Source organism: Lycium barbarum, chromosome 3 (genome assembly GCF_019175385.1).
Source record: "Lycium barbarum isolate Lr01 chromosome 3, ASM1917538v2, whole genome shotgun sequence".
NCBI lineage: Eukaryota > Viridiplantae > Streptophyta > Magnoliopsida > Solanales > Solanaceae > Lycium > Lycium barbarum.
The window spans coordinates 124,000,437-124,014,035 of record NC_083339.1 but is presented as its reverse complement, the minus strand read 5'-3'; the positions used below and the strand labels follow the sequence as shown (position 1 = coordinate 124,014,035).

The window sequence follows — 13,599 nt, the reverse complement described above, 5'->3', positions numbered from 1 at the left end:
AGGAACGAGCGGAGTAGTGAGGAATCATATGCATAAAATCATTATTATAAATTCGAAGGATAAGTAAAATAGTCATATTCGAAATCGGAATAATAATTATCACTTTTTGATTCAAAGTTGTCGAATTTACATAAAGGGCGTCGCGGGACCCACGGACGAGTATAGACCCGAACTGAGCCCGCCTATGAAAAACATACCCATTATACATCAAGCAAACTCCTATAAAAATTATTGGAGCGATCCGAGCCTCTATGTGAAAAATATGGCATTCAGATATTACAAAATTCCTTAAAGTGAACATTTTCTATGCGAATTTCGGAAAGCGATTACTTCAAATACATCATGGTTCATATTTCAAAAAAACATACATAAAAGTGCCAAAGAATATATATATGGATCATAACATGCTCGGAACTCGAATTTGGAATTCCCTTAAAGCTCTAATCTAGCCTATGTGAAACTAAGGCATGCCAAAAGAAGGAAGGTTGCTTTACATACCTCAAACGCTCTCCAATATGATCGAACTCAAGCTAAGCCCAACCTATGATTCGGGCTGCCCAAGGTCTACAAACAAGCCATAAAATGCCAAACATTAGCTAAAGACTTTTTGGGCATTAAATTCCAATTTCGCCCTTAATTCTACAGAAATCCGGGCAGCATTTCCCCTGTAAATAGGCTACCCCGAGAATTTAACTCGCTCAAAATCAACAACAACAACCACAATAACCATCCTAGTAACATCGATAACCAATTCGAAGGGCAAAACAACATTTATAGCTTTCTTTTACATCTTCCCACAACTTTCCAATTATTTGTTTCGACGGCTTACCTTCAAGCCAAAATCGACGCTTATACGCCCACATACTAACAATATTTAAAGACATTCTAAGCAATTCATACAACATTCCCAACAACCCAAATGTTTTTCTCCAATTCAGCCGAATTCAGCCCCCAACCCGAGACACCCCTATATCATGCTCCTCATTTCCAAACCATGAGTTGTACCCAAAAATTCACATTCTAACAAAGCTATTCTCATCAATAAATAATTCACATTAAATGTACAATAGCACCCAAATTAGTCCGCAACAATCACAATATCAATTTGAGTTAATAAACGTTTATTTCCAACATAGAATTCACAACGACGACGACTAAAACATTAAGCGATATTAATTCGTCCATTGTCATATAATGTGACCCGTTTCGTCCAACACTACAAACGTACATATATGGATGATTCTCAATCGTTCTTCACCCTACAATGATCATAATAAACTAACTAGGCATTAATTCATAATTTCAACACAACACAACAAACACCCATTTACACGGCTCAAGCACCACACACCCAACTCACTTCCAACACACTATATTTCATGATATTCATCCTTTTTAACCTACTACTATAGGCATACAAGATTCACAGTACATAAACAAGATGAAATCTTACCTTTGTTATTCACTTCCTTCAATAGTTAGGGTTTGAAATTGGGCACAACTAGTGGTTGGATGACTCAAACAACTCTTCCACGCTACTTAGGGACTTCAATATAGTTGATCTACACCAAGGAATCAATTTTAGAGAAGCTAAAAATGGGGGTTGATTTGCTCTTGCCTTGGCCGAAAACAGTGGGGGGAGGTGGAGCTCTCACTATTTGATATTTTGTAAGTGTTGAAAAATGAGAGAAGATGACTACTTAGTCATCTATTTAGTCCCACAAAATGTCTATATTAACTTTGGCCCACTTAATGTGTTGGACCAATTAAATTTGGCCACACAATGTGTGGGTCCAATCCCATTTACATGGCCACCATGGCATTCTTGTACAACATTTTAAATTCCAATATTATAGATTTTGGTCCCAATTTTTCCTAAGTGTTCAATGCCATCAATTTCATATATAACTTATATCTCAAAATAAAATCAAATGATCAAAAGTCCCGACTTCAAATCCCGGAATAATCTTGGCCTTAAATTATCATAGTTCATCCGGGTTGTTCCAATGTATAAAAATACGGGGCGTAACAAATAACTACCTTTTATTAAAATTAATAATAATAGCTAATTAATTTTCTAAATTACCCATTCTAGATACAACAGTAACTTGCACTTATCAGTTCTCAAATACACCGTAAATAAAGGTAAACACTATCCCGATTTTCCATTTTTGAAACTCACGTAGTATACATTAGTTGCTCTCTCCCTTTCCATTAATTTTAGCCGTTTTTTTCTCCTCAGAATCTATCCATTACCATCAAGCACGATTCCACTACAATTTATTGTGCCGAAATTCGTGGGTGGCTGTGTATTTGTGTAAGTTTTCATTATTTTGTGTATTTTGGTCAATTTAATTCAATATTTTTGACTTTTTTCAAAAAATTTAACTTTCAATGCTTAGGTTTTCCCAATTCGAGTAGTGAAAAACATCAATTAATGGCGGATGAAAGCATATCTGGTAGGGTTACAAGAGGTATCCCATATACTCTTCAAAATTTAGATTCCCCTTCTTTTGATTTGGGTATTTCTCAGCAACAACATGATGTTGATGCAGCTTCTGCTGAGAAATTGGTTGTTGAAAGGAGATCTAAGAAAATCCATGATCCTGCCAGAATCAGAAATCCTTCAACTGTTAATTTGAAAAAAAAAATGATTTTGATACTGCCACAAAGAGGAGAAAAACATATGATGTTGCTTATAGTAGCTAAGGGAAGAATGTTGTAGAGACAGATACCGGAGAACAATAATTAACTAAGAACAAACAGGTATTTTTTGATTTTATATATATATATATATATATATATATATATATATATATATATATATATATATATATATATATATATATATATTTGTGAATAAAATTGTATTTTACATGTTGCCCAAATTCGGTTAATGATTCATGTATTTTTGACCGCATCCGTAAGTATAGTTGCATGTATTTATTGATCTGAACAATTCATTAATAGAGGGGATAACATTCGTATGTATTTTTGTATTGTTTGAATTAGTTTTGTATTTGAAACATACATAAAACTGTATCATATATTTTCACTAACCATATTTGTTATCAATTATCAAACTATGTATCATGTATTTGTAATTCCTCACATTTGTGTATTTTTTCAAATTAATAACAGGTTATGTATGTTTTAAAAAGCAGGCATGTGTATGTGTCAGATAAAAGGTGTATTTTTTCAACTTTTGTCAGCTAAACATCTTAATAACTATTTTTTGTTTGCATGTATTTATTGATCTGAACAATTCATATGGGATAGCATTCGTATGTATTTTTGTATTGTTTGAATTAGTTTTGTATATGAAACATACATACAACTGTGTCATGTATTTCACTAACCATTTTTGTTATCAAAATATCAACCATGTATCATGTATTTGTAATTCCTCACATCTGTGTATTTTTTTTAATTAATAACAGGTTTATGTATGATTATATATTTTTTGATTCTCATGTGTTACCATTATATTCAAACTTTCAGGCCTCCAAATTCCTGGTTAAACGTCTCCCCATTCAACTGATATGTTATGCTTCATATATGAACCATAACATTAAAGATGAGTTGAAGGACAAACTAACTGATAGACAATTCAAGCTATTTTCCAAAACTATTTTTGGACAATATATGCAGATGCAAGTTGACACTGAGGTGCAGGGTCAGTTATTTAGGTGTTTTATGGTTTGGGAGTTGAAGCGTAGTAATAGCGATGCGTTTGTTATCGATATTAATGGGACGAAATTGACATTCGGTCTTTTTGAATTTGCTTTAATTACTGGTTTAAAGTGTTACGGGGATGAAGTTGCCTTTGACGAGGGTCCTAACAGATTGTTGGATGAATATTTCGGTGGTTCTGGTAATAGTGTTTTAAAGATGACTTTAAATAAGTGCTTTGAAGACAAGGGTTGGGGTGTTGGTGATAACGCAGATGAAGATGCTGTAAAGATTGCGATCCTGTATTTCATTCATAATTACATACTTTCAAGTGAAAAGAGGAACGTCACAATCCCAAGACATCATTTTGACTTGGTGGAGAGTGAACAGTACAATGAATATACATGGGGTAAGGAAGCATTTGATGATTTGATTAAGAGTATTCAGCACAAGATGGACAAGCCGAAGCAGTTTTATTGTCTACGGGGTTTTCCTTTTGCTATGCAAGTGTGGATATATGAGTGCTGCTCTAATGTTGACCCTAATTTAATGTTTAAAACCAGAAGCCGAATCCCAAGAATGTTTAATTGGAGAACAGTGAACCAAAAGCCATCAGTTAACTACTTGATGTTGGGCATGTTTAAGGACGGTGAGGTAAAATACTTACATTAAATATATGCCTATCAACTAGTTTTTTACACGTGCATTTTGTGTATTTTAGCTGCTGTGTATTTGTAAAATACAGAGAGGTTCTAAACTGACAGTTCACAATATATTATGTGCAGGACATTCTTAAATTCAACAACATTGTTCCGACCATGTTAGAGGTTGAGAAGCTTGGTCTGCGTGCATACCTGGTCAACAGACTTGCACCACCACCCCAAATACACCAAGAGGAAAATGAATATGCAGATTTTACCACAACACCTCCCCATGTTGCTGCTGCCAAGAAAACTCAAAAGAACGATGCTTCAAAATCTCCACCGCACAAGAAGCCTAGGAAGATGTCGACGACAGCATTGCTTGTTCAGAAGTCACCAACCACAATCCCAAAAAATTCTACAGTTGGACAATCATCTAAAAAATCTGCTTCGGTGGTAGATAAGCCGGTTCAATCAAAGGAAAAAGAAAAAGCTGCTCCAAGTGTCCACCGCGTTCCTGTTGACGACGTATCCACCAGCAAACCAGTTGACCTCACAAGTTTGAGGCAGGAACTTAATCAATTTAAGCAGGAAGTAAGTTTTTTAATTTTATTTTGATATTCATCAAACTACAACAAATAAGAATTTTTACAATGAATTTGTTGTTTTTACCATTTAGGTGCTTGCTGAATTCAAGGATGTTTTTACTGAGCTCAAGGATCTTCGCAAAATTATTGATGAAAACTTCGAAAAGGTTTTGGAACATGTCAAAGGGAAACAAAACTCAGAAAAGGTAAAAAAATCAATAAATACATATTGAAACGATTGCCTTTAGTGTGAAGTAGGAAGCATATGTATCTAACAAATACATCATTTTTTTTAGGATGATGACAGTAAAACTCATGTTCCTTTACATGATGGCAACATACATCAACAAGCTGATAATTACATGGACCATGGTGACAATATTCACATGGAGACTGATACGGGTGATGTGCATCCAACAGAGGTATATTTTTTTTAATGTATTTATCATTTTTTACTCATTTTTATATGTTATTTTAAAAAAAATATAATGCAGGCATGATGAAAATTTGGGATCTACTGGACTTTAAAATACTATGTATTTGATATTGATATGAAAAACAGTAGTGTCATGTATTTTTTGGGTACTGTTTGTTTGACAGCATGACTGTTCACTGTTTTCCTTATGTATTTGTTTGCTGCGGTTGGACATCTTCAACAAATAGTTTCTCATGTATTTATGTATTTAATATTGTTTTTATCTATTAGATTCACGTATTTTATATACTTTTGGCCTGTGATTTTTATAAGGAGAAGGGTCTTGCACCGGATATTCAAGTCGGTATTGGCAATGATAGCGGCGATACGCTGAAAGCTTCAACCGAAGAGATCGGAAGAGGTGATTTTTCAGCAGAACCGAGACTTCGGTTGAACGTCCGGCTGATCCAACAGAGGTATATTTTTTTTTTAATGTATTTACCATTTTTACTCATTTTTATATGTTATTTTAAAAAAAAATATAATTCAGGTATGATGAAAATTTGGGATCTACTGGACTTTAAAATGTTATGTATTTGATATTAATATGAAAAACAGTAGTGTCATGTATTTTTTTTTGTGTACTGTTTGTTTGACAGCATGATTGTTCACTATTTTCCTTATGTATTTGTTTACTGCTTTTGGACATCATCAACAAATAGGTTCTCATGTATTTATGTATTTAATATAGTTTTTTATCTATTAGATTCATGTATTTTATAGACTTTTGGCCTGTGTTTTTTTTTAAGGAAAAGGGTCTTGCACCGGATATTCAAGTTGATATTAGCAATGAGAGCGGCGATACGATGGAAGCTTCAACCGAAGAGATTGCAGAAGGAGGTGATCTTTCAGGAGAACCGAAGACTTCGGTTGAACGTTCGGCTGATCAAACAGGGAAACATACTGTGGAAGAGCAAAAATGTTCTGATGATTCAAATAATTCCGAGGTTCGAAATAAACGAATTCTGATTCAGCCATTTTTTCTTTTTAAAAATGTATCATACAAGTGATTGAATAATGTTTCTTTTTTGTATTTTTTTGAGTAGATGATCGCACAGGTGCTAGCAAATATAGCAGAATCAGAAATGATAAACGAACAAGTTCATGAGGAAAAAACCGAGGAAAACACCAGCTCAACTGTCTTAGAGGAACCCCAGGCAGCAGTTTGTAACACGCAGCCGTTGTCTCAGTGGTTGTTGCTTGATGAGTATTTACCAAGCCAAACCCCAGGGAAAGAAATCATGTTACATCCATCAGTCACACGAGCTACACGCCCCAGTAAATACAAGTCTTCACCGTTTGTGACAGATTTTGGTATCTATCTAATTTTTAATTTACTTGTTTGTTTTTTTAATTTGCAACTGTTAATGTTTAAAGACCAAATACACAGGTAGTAGTTCGGGAAAGGATCATGTTCATGTGTTTGATAAAAAAATATCCATTCCAGCAAGATCATATTACTGGTCCACTTGATGTACAGATTGTGGATGAATACCGTATTTGGCTTCGAAATGGTCTGCTTGTGAGGCACGACAGCAAGTATGTTTTTAACCCAGTATTACATATAGTGATTCCGCATGATTTTTGTGAATAAGTTGATGTATTTGTTTGTTTTGTTGCCGCAGAAAGAACTACGAAGACCATTACAAAAAAAAAATGGCAGTTTTTGACAATGGAGTCAAATTCAATTTTGGCATCACAACTGTCAATGATAAGAACTGGTTTTACCTGTTATCAATGGATGGTCAGCTTTGGAATGACGAGGTGATTTTTATCAGTAATGAAATTCACATTTTGTTACTAAAATGTTTTTATGTATTTGAATGTGATCTAATTGAAGTATTTTTGACAATTCCAGCACATTGACGTCATTTTCTATTACTTTCGGAAGAAAGGAAAGTATGATAAAAGGAACAATTTCAGCTTCACCACTGTTGACTGCCTATTCAAGTAGAGAATTGATGTGGTCCACCACGCATATCACAATGTTGAAACCTAGACAAATGTGGAAAATGAAGAGCAAGTATTGATTGAGTATGTTAAGGGCCACAGGCTTATTGCCAATGTCCCGTGGCATACGGTTGACAACGTGCTAATACCGGTGAATATACAAGAAGAAAAGCATTGGTTATTGGTACTCCTTTCATTCAAGAACAGGTATTTTTAATGATGAATTAAATATTTTATCATTAGTGTTTCATTCATTATTTTACCGCTGAATTTTTATTTTTATTTTTTTTAAAAATGTACGGGCGTCTGTATGTTTACAACTCGTATCAATCAGCCGAGCACAACGTAGTTGTTAGGAATGAAATAAAAAAGTTTGCTACACTTCTGCCACATTTCCTACATCTGGCTGGATTCTATGTAAATAAAGAAAAGCATAGATTTGGTGAAAGACCCAGCATATGCGGATAAGGGACAGATCGATATCCTTGAAGTTGTCTATGTTGATAATCTACCGCATCAAACTGCTGGTAGCACGTAAGTTGTAGACATATATTTTTAAAAATATCATAGTGTATCAAATACATGATATATGATATCAATTTATTATTCTTCTAAAATACATGAGTTGTTTGAACTTGAGATACCTTATTTAGAACTTGAAACATATATTTTCTAATATAAGTTCTTATCTTTTTTTTTTTTTTTTTTTTTTTTTAGGGACTGTGGTGTCTTCGTGGCAGCATATGCTGAGTATTTGACATCGGGTGAAAGGATTTCAGATGTCATTGATGCACACATGCAGCGTATGAGATACGGTGCACTCTTATGGGACTACGCTGAAGGCAAGGTTGCTGACAAAGCAGAGAGTGATAATGAAGTTCCACCAAGACCGATTAGGCCAGCAATCGATTACGACACTGTAGATGCAATTGATGTTTGATAAATATTATTCGTGCATTCGATGTTTTTTGTCCTTTTTTTCATTACAACAAACAATATGATGTTTTTAGATGTATTTTGACTTATGTTGGATAATTATCATTTAACCAAAGAAATTTCAGGGGTTTTATGTTCCATATGTTTGATGTACTTAGTTCCATATATTGTCAAATAAATCTGAAGTTTGGAAAAAATACAGTAAAATGTGACATCATGAATCCACAAATACATTTATTCACCAGGTTCACAAAATATGTATGTTTAATTGACCAGGTTCACAAAATACGTATGTTTTAGTAAAGTTTATTCATTTTTGTTTTAGTTTCGGAAACAATACGTACGTTTTTATGCAACATATGTTGTGTTACGAGGTTGAATAGACATCACCATTGTCTAACCGGAACATGGGTTGTTTTTTTTTGTGTTAAAAATACATGAACATTACCGTGTAATTTCAGACACCAGGATCACAAAAAACATTTATGTTCTATTACAGTTTATACAATTTTCAGAAGGCCAACAAATACATAATGTTTAGTTGACATTACCAGCACAACTACGAGCCTCTAATCCAAAAAAAATCCAAAATAAAAAAAACTTTATCATTTTTACAGATATAATATGTATGTTATTTTACCAAGTACGCAGTATTTTTTGAAGTTGAAAAAAACACCATACGTATCGGGGAAAAAAAATTCAATTAAGATCATTTTGAATGGGACATTCATTTCATTGCAAAAATTTCTATAATACTACAACATGTGTCAATAGAAGTTTTTGACACAAGTGTTCAAATACTTAAATAACCAATCTATCTTCGCTAATAAAGTTAAATGGATAGGAACACAAGAAAAATTCACTTCCTCAGAGGCTCAAAAATACATAAACGTCTGTTGTGCCCAAGTTGTCCACAAGTACTGCAAGCATGTCTGCTCTTTCCAAACAACAATTCACTTAAAGGCTTATCACGCCTCTTCTTTGGCCTACCAGGCGGTCTCTTGTATCTTTATGGCAAAACCACATCCTCCAAGATGTTTTTGGGAATGTTCCATTCACGCTCGTCGGGTAGAGGATCCACAGGTACATCATATGTATTCAACACGGTCTCCGATTTGAACAAATCAGAGCAATAATCCTCAGCAACCAGATTTTTCTTTTTAATGGCAGCCCATGCATGTGGGCAGGGGATTTCATTTAGTTGAAATATACGACAACTGCAAGTTTTGCTATTCAAATTAAGAATGAATCGCCGTCCTCCATCATGTACTGTGTACACGAATTCGATTGACGGTTCTACCTGAAAAAATAAATATTACATGTATTTGTTATTGAACCAATCAGAATTTTAAAATAAATGAACAAACCATTAAACAAATACATATCAATTTTCAAAGATTCATATAATTTACATTAATACTAACTGTTCATGGATACCAAATACATATCTATATAATGTGTAGAAACACCAGATTAGTACAAGTACAAGTTTTCCAAATAAATTATAACAAGCATTAAACTGAAACATACCGTCATTCATAGACATAGATACTCGTTGATTGATAGCATCTCCTGAAGCTTTTTACCGAGAGTAGTGAACGTGTATGTTCCATTTCTTCGGTTATTGTAATTCCATCTCGCAAACATCCTTCTAACTTCTTCGAGAAAGTCATATATAGGCAGTTCTCTAGCTGCTAGAAGACGTCGGTTAATGCACTCTGCTATGTTAGAAGTCATTGTCCACCCTCGGTTAACAGATGCATACAATCTAGCCCACTTGTCTCTACCAGCCGATTCCAAATACTCTGCCACGCGCATATCTACCTTTTGAACCTTTCCCATCAACTCATTGAAATCATCCTGCGTGTATGCCTTTGCCATGGAATAAAAACCAGGACTCAACACATCATGGCTCTTCTTGTATTTTTTACATACATTACCCCACAAATGCCAAATGCATGCATAATGTGCAACTTCTGGATAAATTCTACAAACAACCTTGTTTATACTTTCATGCCTATCTGATACGATACACATATTCTCTCTAATTCCATATGATTCTCTGAAACGCTCAAAAAATCACGTCCATGATCTGTCATTCTCAGAATCAATCACACCATATGCTAAGGGAAGTATGTTGCCTGGAGATACAGTTAAGAAGAAAAAAAAATACATTTTGTATTTGTCCAAAACATATGAAATATATATTGAGGTAATAAATTAATATGTATTTTTTTGACATACCTGCACCGTCTAATGTGCTTGCCGAGACAAATGTTCCATTGTATGGTGTTTTTAAGTGGCTTCCATCAACCACCACAATTGGCCGACAATAATCAAAGCCTTTGATAAATGCATATAGTGCTATAAAAACATACAGAAATTCATTTTCGCGGGTTTTACGCATTCTGATATGTGAACTCGGGTAAGTCTTATCCAATATGTATAGATATCCAGGTAGTCTTTTATAAGATTCAGCCGGTTCACCCATTAAATCATTCATCGCCCTTTCTTTGGCCCGCCAAGCAACCATGTACGACACATCCATTCCAAAATCATTTTTGACGTCCTCCGCAATGTCTTTAGGCGTATATTTCCTCTTATGTTTTGATATTTTTGGTTTGACAATCCCACTTATCAACCGACTTGTAGCTTGGCATTGGGAATAAACCTTTTCCTTTAATGGACATGTATGGTTGTCTTGAAACTCCCTAACTCTAAACATTCCTGACCTACCAACACTTGACGCCCTGAATTTCTAATCACACTTTCCTGATACGCACACATTAGTGTAGCTACAACAAAAAATAAAAAAAGAAAAAAAAACACACATTAATGTAAAATACATCAGTAATGTATTTATTCTTGTATTATTAATACAAAAGACAGATGAGTAATTTTACCATATGTAAATAAGTTAATCAAATGCAACCCAGACCAAATACATTATTTATGAGTACAAATACACACAAATCAGTTTTGATTCTACTTTATAATAAACATACACATGCTGAGAAATACTTCCACTCGTACAAATTAACAAACATACACTGTCACGGTTCAAATACATAACAACACACAGTTGCAAATACATAAACAAATGCACATTTAGTACCTTATTGCATTGCTCCTTTCTGTCTGATAGTTGAACCTGTTTGTAATTACATAATTCACCATCACAGCTTTTAATGTATCTTTATCCTTGTATACTTGATCGACGGCAACTACTTTTTGGTTCTTGTCATCAATAACCATACCCTTGTTGTTTTCGAATAACAAATCAGCCTTTCCACAACTTGATGATGCCAAATCACGGGAACCAACTGTTTGATTCGTGTATCCGATTTGCAAATAATCACCTTCAACACAACTCTCATCCGATATACATATCTCCAGGCTTCTATCAGTTGTAATGATACATAATGGGTACATTGGTAATGCTTTGTTCTCTTTCTTCAGTTCCACATACACCCTAACACCCATGTCATTGTGAATTTTCATTGGAATATAATCACCTTCAACCATGTATTTTATGCTTATGTTTTTCATTTTCTTGTCCAAATTCAATTGGGTTGCAACTGTTTGTAACAATTCCTCATACGTCGAATACTCCTTGAAAGTCACAGCATCGATTTTGTAATTGACGTATTTATTCTCGTCATTCCAAATACCAGAGTGTCTAATCAACGATGAAATATTGGCCATTTTATATATAAAAAAAAAAAATCCTCGAATCACTGTGTCAACATAAAACCTGTAATATGTATGCCCTACATAAGATTCACGTTCAAATTTGAACAATTTATACAAATTAGATTTAATCACTAATAATTTAAATACAACATACACATACTGAATTACACTTCAAAAATACATAGTTTAGCATAAATTGCAAGTGATATGAAAATAGTTTAGAAATACATAGTTTAGATAGTTCAGAAATACATAGGTTAGATATTTTAGAAATACATAGTTTAGATAGTTTAGATAGTTCAGTTTACATTGTTCAGAAATACATAGTTTAGATTCAGAAAAAAAAAAAGATATGAACTGGATCTTCGCAAAGTTATTGATGAAAACTTCGAAAAGGTTTTGGAACATGTCAAAGAGAAAACATATTGAAACATAACATACACATATTGAATTACACTTCAGAAATACATAGTTTAGCATAAATTGCAACTGATATGAAAATAGTTCAGAAATACATAGTTTAGATAGTTCAGAAATACATAGTTTAGTTAGTTCAGTTTACATAGTTCAGAAATACATAGTTTAGATTCAGAAAAATAAAAGACATGAACTGGATCTTTTTTTTTTATTCCGAACCATTCATGTACATTAAAATACTTTCAACCGAAATTTTCAAGGGCATTATTCATTCATTGACACGTTTACAATGATATTACATCATTATTTTCGAATATCAGTTATGAAGATAGGAAAAAAAAATTAGAAGAATAAAACAACTTTGACATTATGCTCCAAGAAAAAAATTGAAATCACACAAATACAAATTGAATAGACGAAATTTGTGAAATCAAAAATGGTATTTTTGCACGAATTACCTGATGATTGACGTGTTTGTGTTTGTTAATGTATTTTCAGATGTGTTGAAGATTTAATTTGAAATTTGAATTTTTACGTTTTGAATGTTGAAGAATGCATGGAAGAAGAGATACGTGTAAGGAAAGGGAATATTACAACTGATTTTGTGAAAAAGAAGGTAAAAAATATATTAATTTCTCATTTAATACCACCACCGTTACAGGCTAAAATAAAGGAACCTGTTCCTTTTTTTTACCGTATGCTCATGTATTTGCTGACAACAAATACATCCGAAAACATACACAAATCAGCTGATTTTTAGCTACGAATGGTAATATTAAAAAGGATAGCTAGAAATGGTAGGAAGCTACAATAAGGTACTCATTTGAGAAATTTTACCTATAAAATATGTGTGATTTTATGTTAAATAAGTTGGAATACATTTTTATTTCAATTTTTAACGTTTTTTGAAGGGACTTTGGAAGAAGAGTCTTGAAGAATACCATCTGGTCGTTTTGATAGTTATCTCGGAAGTAGTAATTCCGAGATTGTTATTTCTATAAAATTTCACGTTCCCTATTGAAGTAGTATTAAAAAATATATTATAATTGCGGTATAACTAATTTTGAAATTATTAATTCTAAAATTAAAAAATGAACTAAACGTGAAAATAATCCAATATTTTACCCCAGAAATTGTTAATCTTCTATCCCACAAACCAATCTAACTCCCAGAAGCGTTTGGTTTAAAACTATTTTATCTTGAAATTATAGTCAGGATGATTGATTAT

General features: G+C 33.3%; 3 protein-coding genes across 3 annotated transcripts; 2 read left to right on the top strand and 1 right to left on the bottom strand.

Moving 5' to 3' along the window:
- Window positions 1–2,437: 2,437 nt before the first annotated feature.
- On the top strand, window positions 2,438–5,899 carry LOC132631267 (uncharacterized). Its single transcript, XM_060346862.1, has 7 exons — window positions 2,438–2,632; window positions 3,502–4,326; window positions 4,458–4,907; window positions 4,993–5,106; window positions 5,197–5,322; window positions 5,607–5,791; window positions 5,866–5,899. The coding sequence occupies exons 1-7, from the start codon at window positions 2,438–2,440 to the stop codon at window positions 5,897–5,899; spliced, it is 1,929 nt and encodes a 642-aa protein (XP_060202845.1).
- A 247-nt stretch (window positions 5,900–6,146) lies between these two features.
- On the top strand, window positions 6,147–6,886 carry LOC132634105 (uncharacterized). Its single transcript, XM_060350407.1, has 2 exons — window positions 6,147–6,689; window positions 6,766–6,886. The coding sequence occupies exons 1-2, from the start codon at window positions 6,422–6,424 to the stop codon at window positions 6,846–6,848; spliced, it is 351 nt and encodes a 116-aa protein (XP_060206390.1). The 5' UTR covers window positions 6,147–6,421; the 3' UTR covers window positions 6,849–6,886.
- Window positions 6,887–9,270: 2,384 nt separating this feature from the next.
- Window positions 9,271–10,142, bottom strand: LOC132631266 (uncharacterized). The gene is made up of 3 exons (XM_060346861.1): window positions 9,814–10,142; window positions 9,682–9,709; window positions 9,271–9,561 (listed from the first exon to the last, which is right to left on the bottom strand). Exons 1-3 carry the CDS (start codon window positions 10,140–10,142, stop codon window positions 9,271–9,273), a joined length of 648 nt encoding a protein of 215 aa, XP_060202844.1.
- Between the last annotated feature and the right edge of the window lie 3,457 nt (window positions 10,143–13,599).